Source organism: Callithrix jacchus, chromosome 5 (genome assembly GCF_049354715.1).
Source record: "Callithrix jacchus isolate 240 chromosome 5, calJac240_pri, whole genome shotgun sequence".
Classification (NCBI taxonomy): Eukaryota; Metazoa; Chordata; class Mammalia; order Primates; family Cebidae; genus Callithrix; species Callithrix jacchus.
The window spans coordinates 66,389,525-66,403,854 of record NC_133506.1 but is presented as its reverse complement, the minus strand read 5'-3'; the positions used below and the strand labels follow the sequence as shown (position 1 = coordinate 66,403,854).

The window sequence follows — 14,330 nt, the reverse complement described above, 5'->3', positions numbered from 1 at the left end:
AGAGCGTCGTGAAGGAAGGAAATCATGGCTGTAGGAAAGACTGGAGCAAAGTAACCAGATCTAAACTAGAGATTAAGGAAGTGTCTCTGGAAGTGATGTTTGAAATGAGAGCAAAAAATGAGTGTGAGGTGTAGCAAAATGTGCATGAACACAACTCCACACCCTTAGAGCAGCACGGACAAAGGTCTTCTGGCAGGAGGGATCGTCACATGTGCGGACCTGAAAGAAGACGGGGAGTGCAGAGGGCATAGCGCAGGGCAGCAGTGGGGATGCACTGGAGAGGCGTTAGCAAGGCCAGGCCAGCCATGGCAGAGGTCTTTATTTTTGGCCAAGGATCATTGGGAAGTTATCAAAAGGTTTTAATCAGAGTTAAAATCAGTCAGAGAACTGTCAGTTCTTAAAAATAGGTCATAGTTATATATTTTAAAACGTCTATTGTCATAATTGGTTTTCACTGGGAAAAAGTCATTCACTTAGAGAAGTATGTGTTTCTGAAAACAGGCCGTCTCTTTTTATGCCGCATATTCTCTTATTTAGTAATCTAAATTCTTACCATGTCAGTTGCTCCTTGAAGATACGGTACGTAGCAAGAACACTGCATTTTAATTAAGGAACTAGATGGAAAATGAAAACCCTGCAATCATAAAAAGCCTTGATAATGATGCAGTGAAAGATTAAGAGAAATATTTATGAAAACAGATGACAAAGAGGAAATAGTTTTATCAAAATGATCATTGGGAAAAGCATTTTGAGTAGCTTATCATTTGAACTGAATTTTTCTGACTTGTTTCTATTTGTCTGCCTTTGCAGGAGAGTAGTTATTTTGATGGAATTAGAAGTTTTGAAATCAGCTGAAGCAGTTGGAGTGAAGATTGGCAATCCAGTGCCCTATAATGAAGGTAAAATAAAATGCTTTTACATAGGTTGTGGCACTCAGTTGAATACTGCTTTATATATTCAGAATTCTACCTTTTGGATGCACTTCGACTTGTTCGTGTTGATAAAATGATAGTGGTTCAGGGCTCTAGGAGTCAGGTTTTTTCAATACTGAAGAAATGATGTATGAAGAAAGGGCACGATGAGAGAGTAGTGGGCAAACGGAGTGGGCAGGGTGGCTCGCACCTGGAATCCCAGCATTTTGGGAGGCCAAGGCGGGTAGATCACTTGAGGTCAGGAATTAGAGACCTGTCTGGCCAACATGGCAAAACCCTGTCTCTATTAAAAATACAAAGATTAGTCAGGCAGAGTGGCACGCACCTGTAATCTCAGCTACTCGGGAGGCTGAGGCAGGGCAATCGCTTGAACCCAGGAGGGGAAGTTTCAGTGAGCTGAGATCACACCACTGCACTCCAGCCTGGGCGATGGAGCAAGACTCTTGTCTCAAAATAAGAAAGTAATGGAAAAAGACTCAGTTATAGTAGACTAAAAAAATAAACACCTAGGATATTATCGGATAGCTGTAATATTAATGAGAAATGTGTTTTCCTAAGATGTATCTAATGCACACTTTTGTTTTTAGAAAGTGTGAAGCATGTGGTCTGTATGACTGGCAGCTTTTAGAATTATCTGTTTGTTGCTAAGCCGTAAGTAAACGCTGAAGGTAGAGATCATGTTTGTTTTAGTGCCTAACTTGTAGCCAGCCTTTAATCAGTTTTTGCTGAAACAAGTTGAATATATAACATTATGTTACTGTGATTATCTTCTATGTTGAAATTACTAATGATTTAATTTTCTTATGAAAATGTATAGAAAAGCACAATGAAATGGGAAAAAAGTCCATTATTTTTTCTTTGCATCCTGGAAAGCTGAAAAACTTTCATTATTTTAGACCAGAGAGACAATTCCAGAGAAAGGCAAAAAGAATCTTTAAATCACTGGCCCCAGTGAAGGGAAAGATTGGTTTGCCCTTAGGCAAAGTCAAAAAGTAAAATAAAAGCCTCACTTTACACCAAAATAAATCCGAGATGTACTTTTTAAAGTTAGAAAATGAAACCATCAAAAATTCAGAGGAAGAGGCTGCACAGATAGATTGGAATAATTCACAATGAATATTTGATTAAATTGAAATTTTAAAATTATGTGTTAAAAATAGGAAACCAGGCAAAGTGCCTCACACCTGTAATCCTGCACTTTAGGAGGCTGAGGTAGGAGAATTGCTTGAGTCCAGGACGACCCCATCTCTACAATAAGTTTTTAAAAACAGCTAAGTGTGGTGGCTTGCACCTGTAGTCTCAGCTGCTTGGGAGGCTGAGGTGGGGGGATTACTTGAGCCTGGGAAGTTGAGGCTGCAGTGAGCTCTGATCGTGCCGCTGCCCTCCAGCCTGGGGGACACAGTGAGTGTCTGCTGTTCCCCACTGCAAAATTAAAGGTATGTAAACTTAAACTAGGATAAAATATTTGCAACTGATAGGATTGACAAAAAAATACTGTCTTTACTATTTATGGAATTTTTTACATATTAAGGAAAAAAGTACTTCAGTAGCAAAGCAGGCATTGGAGAAAAAAATAGATTGTCCTCTGTAGAAAGAAAACAAATGGCTAATACGTTAGAAAAACTCTTCACACTGGCTGGTTATCTTTGCTTTCTTCCTGATCTTAGGGAGAAAGCATTCAGACTTTCACCATTAAACATCATGTTAACTGTAGGTTCTTCTTAGCATCTTTTTATCAGAAGTAAAGAAGTTTATTTGTATTCCTAGCTGCTGAGGGCTTTCATCAGAAATGGATGGTGAGTTTTGTCAAATGCTTTTTGTGTGCTTGCTGATGATCTGATGATGATCATGTGGTCTTCTTTGTTGGTTGGTTAATATGGTGAGTTCCATTGATTGTTGTTTTCTGGTTTTTTTTCTTTTTGAGACAGTCTCACTGTCACCCAGGATGGGATGTGATGCCTTCTTGGCTCACTGCAACTTCTGCCTCCTGGGTTAAGTGATTCTTGTGCCTCAGCCTCAGAGAAGCTGGGATTACAGGCGTATACCACCATGCCCAGCTAATTTTTTTTTTCTTCTTTTGTATTTTTAGTAGAGACTGGGTTTTGCCATCTTGACCAGGCAGGTCTGAAACTTCTGACCTCAAGTGATCCACTCACCTCGGCTTCCCAAAGTGCTGGGATGACATTGCGCTTGCCCACAGTGATTGATTTTCGAGTGTTAAACCAATCTGGGACGTCTGGGATGAGTCTATGTCGTGATAGATGATGTCTTACTCTTTTTTACATATTGTTGGATTTTATTTACTGAGTCCATTTGATTTGGTTTACTTTGACTAGAATTTTTGTATCTATATTCATGAGAGATATTTTTCTTCTGTTTTCTTGTTATAACTCTGATTTTGATATCTGAGTAACCCTGAGTTTATTAAGTCAGTTGCAAACTGTTCCGTTTTAAATTATCTGCTGCACGTTATGCAGACTTGGTATTACTTCTTCCTTAGGTGCTCATTGAATTCACCAGTGAAGCCATATGGGCCTGATGTTTTTTCTTCATGGAAAAGTCTTAAACTCTAAGTTCAGTTTCTTAATAGAGAGATATAGGGTTATTTAGGCAATCTTTCTTCTCGAGTAGACTTTATGTGCTTCAAGGAATTTAATCATTTCATTTAAGTTCTTGAATTTATTCGTTTATAGAAATAAAAATATTTTAAACACCCTAATTATGAGAAATTATCCGATGGGTTAAAAAAATATGTTTCCAGCCAGGTGCAATGGCTCATGCTTATAATCCCAACACCTTGGGAGACCAAGTCAAGCCGATTGCTTGAGCTTAGGAGTTCAAGACCGGCCTGCACAACAGGATGAAACCTAGTCTCTCCCAAAAGTACAAAACATTAGCTGGACCTGGTGGTGCTCTTGCATCTTCAGTCCTAGCTACTTGAGCCCAGGAGATGGAGGTTGCAGTAAGCCGAGATGACACCACTGCACTCCAGCCTAGGCAACAGACGGAGACACCATTTAAAAAAGTGTGTGTGTGTGTGTGTGTGTGTGTGTGTGTGTGTGTTAGTTATCCTTTGAGTATCTGTAGAATTTGAGAGTTTATCAATTTTATTGATCTCAAAGGAACAACTTTTGGTTTTATTGATTTTTCTCATGTTTTATATTCTATTAATTTATGCTTTTGATCTTTAATATGTTTTTCTACTTTGGGTTTTGTGTGTTCTTTTTCTTGTTTCTTAAGATGGCAGCTGAGTTTATTGATTTGAGATCTTTTTTTCTAACATAGGCTTGTAGCATTATAAATATACCCTTAGCTACTGCTTTAATAGCATCCAGCAAATTTGAATATGTTATATTCTGATTCGTATTCACTTCATAAGACTTTCTTATTTCCCTTTCAATTTCTTCTTTGACATTCTGTTATTTAGAATTATGTTTAATTTTTAAATGTGGGGATTTTCTCTTTTTTTCTTTGTCGTTTTGTTTTGTTTTGTTTTGTTTTGTTTTTTGAGACAGTCTTGCTCCGTCATCTAGGCTGGAGTGCAGTGGCACAATCTCAGCTCACTGCAATCTCCACCTCCCAGGTTCAAGCAATTCTCCTGCCTCAGCTTCCCAAGTAACTGGGTCTACAGGTGTGTGCTGTCATGCCTGGCTAATGTTTTGTATTTTTAGTAGAGATGGGGTTTCATCATGTTGGCTAGACTGGTCTCAAACTCCTATCCTCAAGTGGTCTGCCTGCCTCAACCTCCCAAAGTACTGGAATTACAGGCATGAGCCACTGTGCCCAGCCAAATGTGGGTATTTTCCAGAGACTTTCTTGTTATTGATATATAATTAGTTCCAGTTTGATCAAACAGCATACTTTTTATGACTTGAATTCTATTAAATATATTGTCTTATTTTATTTTGTTTATTTATTTTTAAGACAGAGAAGCACTCTTTCACCAAGGCTGGAGTGCAGTTTCATGATCTCAGCTCACTGCAATCTCCACCTCCTGGATTCAAGCAATTCTCCTGCCTCAGCCTCCCAAGTAGTCCCAAAACTTAGCTGGGACTATGGGTGCCTGCCACCATGCCCAGCTAATTTTTGTATTTTTAGTAGAAATTGGGTTTTCCCATGTTGGCCAGGGTGGTCTCGAACACCTGACCTCAAGTGATCCACCCACCTCCGCCTCTCAAAGTGCTGGGATTATTGGTGTGACCCACCAGCCCAGCCTTGAGTCTTATTTTATGTCCAGATTGTGGTATCTTTTGGTAAATTCTGTGTGTGCTTGAATATGTATTCTGTTGTTGGGCAGAGTGTTTTATAAATATCGATTAGGTCGACTTCGTAAATTGTGTTATTTAGTTTTTCTATATCCTTACTGTTTTTCTGTTTACTGTTCTGTCAGTTGCTGAGAGGGATATTGAAATCTCTAACTATAATAATTATAAGTTTCTCTGTCTCTCCTTGAAGTTCTATTAGTTTTTGCTTCATGTATTTTGAAACTCTATTATTAAATATCTATATAATTTAGGATTCTTATATCCACTTGAATTGACTGTTATTATGAAATGACTTTGTTTATCCCTGGTGAAGTTCTGTGCTTTGAAATCTGCTTTATATTAGCATAGCCACTTTGGCATTCTTCCCCTCTCTCCCTCTAGAGACGAGCTCTTGCTCTATTGCCCAAGCTGAAGTAGTACAGTGGTGTATTGCAGCCTCAACACCCTGGGCTCAAGCCGTCCTCCCACCTCAGCCTCCTGAGTAGCTGGGACTACAGGCATGTGCCGCCAAGCCCAGCTCATTTTATTTTTTATAGACATGGAGTCCTTCCCAGTTGCCACATTGGTCTTGAATTCCTGGCCTCAAGCAATCCTCCTGCCTCAGCCTCCCAAGTAGCTGGGACTTCAGGCTATACCTGTAGTCCAGGAAGTGGAGCACGGGGGCTGCCCGTGGACTACCTAGACTGTGGCTACCGTGCCACCATGCCCGGCTCATTACTTTAATTTTATTTGTAGAGACAAAGTCTCACTTTGTTTCCCAGGCTGGTCTCAAACTCCTAGCCTCAAGCAATCATCCCGCCTTAGCCTCTCAAAGGGCTGAATCACAGGCGTAAGCCACTGAGCCTGGCCATTGTGTATACTTTCTACCGCTGTGCTTTCAAGTTCAGTGTCTTTTCTCAGGTGATGACTGATCTGTTGTTAATCCCACGAAGTGTACTTTTCTTCTCAGTTGTTACAATTTTCATCCCTTGAAGCTTGTGTTAGGACTTAAAAATATATCTTCTACCTCTCTGCTTAATTTTGGGGACATTGAGAGTACAATCACAGTTGTTTGTTTTAAGGTCCCTGCTGCTGGCCCTGTGTCTGTGTAGTCCGGTATGTTTCCGCCAGCACCCTGTCTCCAGTCGTGGGCCCCATTTCCCTGCTGCCTTCCGTGCCTGGCCCTTGGCTGAATGCCAGACATTGGGATGCATACCTTGTTGGGCGCTGGAAACTTTTGTGATTCTCTCATTATTCTTGAGCTTTTTCAGGGATAGAGTTAAGTTAACTTGAAGACAGTTTGATCTTTCGGTGTGTTGCTTTTAAGATTTATTAGATGGGATCAGAGAGCTGCATTTAGCCTAGGTGTAGTTATTCCCAATGCTGAACCAGGACCTGACAGGTTGTTCTGCCTCGGGCCCCATGAATATGAATTTTTCCAGTCTGACTGGTAGAAACAGATGCTATTTCAGGCTAGCTATAAACACAGGCACAGTTCCCTCTGGCCTTCTCAGATGATTCTCACCCTGGCCTGAGATGGTGTCCACACATACTTGGGCCAACCAGTGAGTGCTTGGCTGACCACCTGGGAATCCGCCACGGGTCTCTGGAGTTGTGTGTAGCCCTCTCTTTTCTGCTGCTCCGTGCCGCTGACTGGACAGTGATCCCCCGGGCTCTGGGTTCTGTCTCCCAGGCCCGCTAAACCCTGGGGGTAGGGAGCTGCTGCAGACCCACTCACTTTCCTCTGTCACAGCAGCACTGTCCTTCATTGCTTAGTGTCTAGGGTCTTGAAAACCATGTGTTTCAAATTGGAGGGGGGGTGGTTATTTAGATGGTAGGGTAAACCTGGTGTCTGTTGCGCCATCTTGTCCTGTACATAGTTTTGTTTTGTTTTTTTTTTTTGAGACGGAGTTTCGCTCTTGTTACCCAGGCTGGAGTGCAATGGCACAATCTTGGCTCACCGCAACCTCTGCCCCCTGGGTCCAGGCAATTCTCCTGCCTCAGCCTCCTGAGTAGCTGGGATTACAGGCACGCGCCACCGTGCCCAGCTAATTTTTTGTAATTTTCAGTAGAGACGGGGTTTCACCATGTTGACCAGGATCGTCTCGATCTGTTGACCTCGTGATCCACCCGCCTCGGCCTCCCAAAGTGCTGGGATTACAGGCTTGAGCCACCGCGCCCGGCCTGTACAAGTTTTAAAAGTTGAATATTTTTGCGAGGTGTGTCCAAAATAGCGTTCTCCTGCCTCACTTTTCTTTGGCCTCTGACTCCTGTCCAGAAGACAGTCTGTTTCAGATCTCACAGCTGTTTCTTCTCTGTTTGTCTCCATACTTCTTTTCTTTTTTCTTTTTTTTTTTTGAAACAGTCTTGCTGTGTCCCCAGGCGCCAGGCTGGAGTGCAGTGGCACAATCTTGGCTCACTGCAACCTCCACCTTCCGGGTTCAAGTGATTCTCCAGCCTCCCGAGTAGCTGGGACTACAGGCGTGCGCCACCACGCCCAGCTAATTTTTGTTTTTTTTAGTAGAAACGGGATTTCACCATGTTGGCCAGGATGGTCTCGATCTCTTGACCTTGTGATCCGCCTGCCTCAGCCTCCCACAGTGCTGGGATTACAGGTGTGAGCCACCACGCCTGGCCGTCTTCATGTTTCTAAACAACACACTTGGCCTGCTGTTTGTTAATTTTTTCAGTTGAGGCATTTGTTTATTGATATCACATTGTGGAAGATTAGAATGTAGCACTCTTTTTTTCTTTTTTAAGAGAGAGTCTGTCTGTTGCCCAGGCTAGAGTACACTGGCATGATCCCGGCTCACTGTAACCTCCGCCTCCTGGACTCAAGCAATCCTCCTCCTCAGCCTCCTGAGTAGCTGGGATTACAGGCATGCACCACCACACCCTGCTAATTTTTTTTTCTTTTGTAGTGATGGGAGTCTTGCTGTGTTGCCCAGGCTGGTCTTGAACTCCTGTGCTCAAGCAATCCACCCACCTCAGCCTCCCAAAGTGCTGGGATTACAGGTGTGAGCCACCACACCTGGCTTAGAATGTAGTTCCCTTTTTTTTTTTGACAATCTGTAAAAGTATTATAAATCTTAAAGAATGTGGTCCTCTTACACCTCTCCTGTCACTGCTCTCCATGTGGAAGAAGTAGATGTCAATATCAGATTAGATAAAAATTTATTTTTATTTATTTGAGATGGAATCTCACTCTGTTGCCCAGGCTGGAGTGCAGTGGCATGATCTTGGCTCACTGCAGCCTCCACCTCCCGGGTTCAAGTAATTCTTGTGCCTCAGCCTCCCCAGTAGCTAGAATTACAGGCATGCACCCATCATACCCAGCTAACTTTTGTATTTTTAGTAGGGACGAGGTTTTACCATGTTAGCCAGGTTGGTCTTGAACCCCTGATCTCAAGTGATCTCCCCACCGTGGCTTCCCAAAGTGCTGGGATTATTGGTATGAGTCACCGTGCCTGGCTTGCCCCCCCCCCCCCCCGCAACAAAGTTTTGCTCTGTTGCCCAGGCTTCCAAAGTGCTAGGGTTTCAGGTATGAGCCACCACACCAGACCAGAATTTATTTACTTATTTGGAGACAGGATCTTACTTTGTCATCCAGGCATGGTGGCAGGCACCTGTAATCCTGGCTACTTGGGAGGCTGAGGCAGGAGAATCACTTAAACCTGGGAGTTGGAGGTTGCAGTGAACTGAGATTGCACCATTGCACTCCAGCCTGGGCAAAAACAGCAAAACTGTGTCTCAAATAAATAAATAAAAGTAAACTTACCAACATAGTTCTTCAATTTGTCCACAACTAACTTTTACTATTAGTAGGGCTTTTGCTTAGGGGTAAGTGGAATTGAACCCAGTGGAGATGAATTGCATCCTGGCCTTTGCCTAAATGAGATCATGGAAAGCAAAGTAGGAGATCTCAGGCCTGGACCTTCGCAGAGAATTCAGCACAATCACAGATTGTTAAGATATAGAGGAAACTATTTTAGAGATCAGTTAATCAGTTTTTAATCATGAAGGAAAAACATGAATGAGGCAATACAGTAATTTACCCAAGGTCACACTGTGAGTTGCTACAAGAAATGAGAATGAGCATTTATCATTCCTGGTGAGAACACTTTCTTCAGTGTCCAAGCCTTCGAAGATTACCCTTCATACCAATGTTTTTGCCTACTTGAAAATTATTTAAGTACATAGATCGTGTGAGTGAATCTGTTGCAGGAATGTTTTATATATATACATATGTATACACACACACACACACATATATATTATTAAAAGTTATCTCTATTTCACATTTATATATTTGTCCATTAAAACTTGCATAATTGGGGTCGGGTGTGGTGGCTCAAGCCTGTAGTCCCAGCACTTTGGGAGGCCGAGGCGGGTGGATTGCGAAGTCAGGAAATCGAGACCATCCTGGTCAACATGGTGAAACCCCGTCTCTACTAAAAATACAAAAAATTAGCTGGGCATGGTGGTGCGTGCCTGTAATCCCAGCTACTCAGGAGGCTGAGGCAGGAGAATTGCCTGAACCCAGGAGGCAGAGGTTGCGGTGAGCCGAGATTGCACCATTGCACTCCAGCCTGGGTAACAAGAGCGAAACCCCGTCTCAAAAAAAAAAAACTTGCATAATTAAAGAAATGTGAAATATAATTGAGATAATCAGACATCTGTTTTTTAAATAAACATTAATCTTTTATAGATAATGTAGTTAAATGATTTCAAAAAGATAATACAGTTACATGATTTCAAGTCATAACTACCAAATTGTGTGTTCAGAGAACTCTTACTCCTACCCTTGCCTCCCCCCAACTACTGTCCTCTAGAGGTAACACATTTTAGTGGGTTGTTTTTTTTTTTAATCCTTCAGGCGTTTATGGAAATGTAACCAAATACAAATAGATGTACTCATTCTGTACTCCACTTTGCCTACATAAAAGGCAGCATGCTGTGTACACTATCGTGTCTTCTTATCTGCTTTTATTTATTTATTATTTTAATAGAGATGAGACCTCACTGTGTTGCTCAGGCTGGTCTCAAACTGCTGGGTTCAAGCTATTCTCCCACCAGCCTCGCAAAGTGCTAGGATTATAGGCCTGAGCACTGTGCCCAGCCATATCTTCTTTTTTTTGAGACGGAGTTTCGCTCTTGTTACCCAGGCTGGAGTGCAATGGCGCGATCTCGGCTCACCGCAACCTCCGCCTCCTGGGTTCAGGCAGTTCTCCTGCCTCAGCCTCCTGAGCAGCTGGAATTACAGGCACGCACCACCGTGCCCAGCTAATTTTTTGTATTTTTAGTACAGACGGGGTTTCACCATGTTGACCAGGATGGTCTTGATCTCCTGACCTCGTGATCCACCCGCCTCAGCCTCCCAAAGCGCTGGGATTACAGACGTGAGCCACCACGCCCGGCCCATATCTTGTTTCTAAAACATTTTTTGGCCAGGTGTGGTGGCTCCCACCTGTAATCCTAACACTTTGGTAGGCCAAGGTGTGCAGATCACTTGAGCTCAGGAGTTTGAGACCAGCCTGGGCAACAGGGTGAAACCTTGTCTCTACCAAAAATACAAAAATTAGCCAGGCATGGTGGTGCACACCTGCAGTACCAGCCACCCAGGAGGCAGAGGTTGCAGTGAGCTAGGGTCCTGCTGCTGTGCTCCAGCCTGGGTCACAGAGTGAGGTTCCATCTCAAAAAAAAAAAAAGGAAAAATTTTTTTGGGCCTAGAGCTATTTCAATATACTTGTATATGCTTAAAGATATCTCTCTCTCTCTCTCTCTCTCTCTCTTTCTTACTTTCTTGGGCAGAGTTTCTGTCACCCAGGCTGGAGTGCAGTGGCACGATGTCAGCTCACTGCAACCTCTGCCTCTCAGGTTCAAGCAGTTCTCCTGCCTCAGCTTACCTAGTAGCTGGGATCACAGGTGCCCGCCACCATGCCTGGCTAGTTTTTTTAATATTTTTAGTAGAGATGGGGTTTCACCACATTGACCAGGCTGGTCTTGAACTCCTGACCTCAGTGATCTGCCCGCCTCTGCCTCCCAAAGTGTTAGGATTACAGGCATGCACCACCATGCCCCACAAGGATCTTTCTTTTTTTAAATGTTGACTCTGTGTTTCTTTTTCTGAAATTGGGTATCCCATTGTGTGGCTGTTGTGTAGTTTATGTAACCAGCCTTTTATTGGTGGACACTGGGTTGTTTTCATACTCTGGCTATGACAACAGCACCTCAGCGAATAACTCCATAGCTGTTCAGGCGTAGGGGCAGAGAGGCTTGGTTGCCGGAAATGAGATTGGTGGGTCACTGGATAAATGTATCTGTGCCTGGCAGCATTAGATGGATTGTCCTCCATCAAATACTGCCATTTTGTATTTCCACCAGAAATGCATGAATATACACTAATTTCTTCACAGCTATGCCAGTAGCTTGTCCTTTGAATTTGTGTTGATTTGATAGATGAAAAGTGTTATCTGCTATAGCTTTACATTTGTATTCTGAGCAAGGCGAGCATCCTTTTAAATGCTTAAGGGTCTTTTGATTTTGGTGTTAGTCTCTGAACGAGTCCTATATAGTAATACTGCCCATTTTTCTTTGGGGTCGTTTATCTTTTTCTTCTTAATTTCTAGGAGTTCTTTAAAAAGTAGGGTGATTAGTTCTTTGTTCCTGATACAAGTTATAGAATCTTTCTGACTTTGCTGATGGTGGTTTGTTTGGTTTGGATGGGTTTTTATTTTTGTTTTGTTTTTGCTGTATGGCAGCTGTTTAAATTTTTCATGTAGTGGAGGGATTGCTTGAGCCCAGGATTGCATAGGCTCATTATTGCAAGGCTTATAGTGAGCTAGAATCATGCCACTGCCCTCTAACCTGGGCAACAGAGCAATACCCTGTCTCAAGGGAAAGAAAAAGAAAAAGCAAAGAAACATAGGGCTGTGGAAGAAAAATTCCTTTCTTTCAATACCCAGTTCCACTGGCCCTTTCCTTTTTTCAGGGTCTGTTAAAGCTCAGAGGGATGAGAAGATTGCTGTTCAGGATGACTTACTATCGAGTTTCTTTTTTTTTTTTAAATATACTATTGAATTGCATTGTAACCAGATCAGTGAGCCAATGTGAAAATAGTTTTCTTATAGTGACTGTTACCTTACAGGGTATTTCGCAGCAGTGGTTTCTCTATTGGGAAAGGAAACACACTCTGTACTAGTGGGTAGAGAACTAAAGTTAAATTTGTATTTTCCCAGTACCTAATCCAGAACGGGTGCGATGCGAGGTGGCCAGTACAATTACTTGACTAAGTCCAGCCCACAGATAGGAGGAATTGCAAAATGTGCATTGAAATTGTCTTGGTTGGGTGCGGTGGCTCACACCTGTAATCCTGGCACTTTGGGAAGCCAAGGCAGGTGGATCACCTGAGGTTTGGAGTTCGAGATCAGCCTGACCAACATGTTGAAGCCCTGCCGTTTTTAAAAATACAAAAATTAGCCAGGTTTGGTGGTGAGCGCCTGTAATCCCAGCTACCTGGGAGGCTAAGGTTGCAGTGAGCCGAGATCGCGCCACTGTCCTCCAGCCTGGGCGACAGAGTGAGACTCCATCAAAGAAAGGGAAGAAGGGAGGAGTGAGGGAGGAAGGAAATTGTCTTATGGTACTCCTACCATGTTAAGTAAAGGTAGTTACAGGTTTTTCAAAGTGTGAGAAATAAAACTTCAGACGTAATGCATGCTTCATACTATATTGAATTGGATGATTTTTAAATCTTCCATATTTGCCAGTATATTTTTGTCTGTGTGTATAAGTTCAGTGTACCTATACAGTGGCTAACAATATTTTACTTTGACCAAAATTTGTTACACAATACTTAGTCATTAGTGTTACCCATTATTGGAATTTCTTTCAGCCTGATTTCTTCCGTTTTCTGCCAAGAGGCAATAGTAATTATTGGACTGCCTCTTCTACATACTGTTTGTAGTTGTTAAGAAAGTACTTAGTAGGCTGGGCTCAGCGGCTCACACCTCTAATCCTGGGACTTCGGGAGGCTGAGGAAGGTGGATCACCTGAGGTTGAGAGTTCGAGACCAGCCTGACCAACACGGAGAAACCCCATCTCTACTAAAAATACAAAATTAGCCAGGCATGGTGGCCCATGCCTGTAATCCCAGTTACTCGGGAGGCTGAGGCAGGAGAAACGATTGAACACAGGAGGAGGAGGTTGTGGTGAGTCAAGATTGCACCATTGCACTTCAGCCCGGCAACAAGAGCACAACTCCATCTCAGAAAAAAAAAAGTACTGATAAGAGTTGAAGTTTTTGTTGCCCTTATCCTCCATTGTGTATTTAGCAAATTTTTCTCTGTGATGGCTCACTTAACCATTATGATGATGAAAGTGATAGGTATGAGTGTAAGTAATTTGAGGAGTGTGAGTAATTTGAGTGATAGGTATGAGTGTAAGTAATTTGAGAGTCTGCTCTGAGATGTCTTATTTCCCACCAGGTCAAAGCCAGCGATACAAAGCTAGCATAGAGCATAAAGGTCTTTAAGAACTTTGAAGTTGAGCTGTCTTATTGGAATGGTTTGATGTGGAGGTGACACAAAGCAGAAGATTTTTCAGAAGATAAGTCTCTGCATCACTGCTTTGGGGTGTGATTTAATTTTTAGAAGGGTTTTAGCTGTAGACCGAGTTTTTCACGTCTCGTGGCCAGCGGCTGTGTTGCAGTGCATTAACGGAAAGGTGGCTCTTGCTGTTTGGAATGCACCGAATTCTTGCAGTCCATTTGGCTGAGGGCTGCCTCTTGTCTCCCGAGCCAAATTTGCACAGCTGGTCCAAAGCAGGAGTTGCTCTAGTAAGTGGCTTAGTGGCTTTTCCTAATTGCCAGATCTTATAACTGGAGTTATGGCTGCTGGGACTGCTTGTTCCCAGTTAACAGTGACGTGGGCGATGGTGAAGTGCGTGAGGTGCATTTTCCAGGTGAGGTCCTGTGTCTCAGCTCTGCGACTGCAGCGAGCTATGTGGCCTCTAACCCAGCATCCTCCTCTGTTCAAGGGTATGATAATCGTGTCTCTCATAGGGCTGGCAGGCACTGGAGTAGTACAGGTAACCTAGTACCCAAAGCAGGCTGAACACTCAAAGAAGGGTAGCTGTTACTCATGATTGTCATAGGGCT

At 42.8% G+C, this 14,330-nt stretch overlaps 1 protein-coding gene across 5 annotated transcripts in view; it reads left to right on the top strand.

The window, feature by feature from the left end:
• RPA1 (replication protein A1) overlaps positions 1-14,330 on the top strand; it is a 57,438-nt gene that overhangs the window by 15,388 nt on the left and 27,720 nt on the right. For all 5 annotated transcript variants that reach the window (XM_035299400.3, XM_008996363.5, XM_017972205.4 and 2 more), the window contains exon 5: positions 811-899. In XM_035299400.3, coding sequence (XP_035155291.1) covers positions 811-899 — 89 coding nt within the window. The remainder of the gene's footprint in view (positions 1-810; positions 900-14,330) is intronic.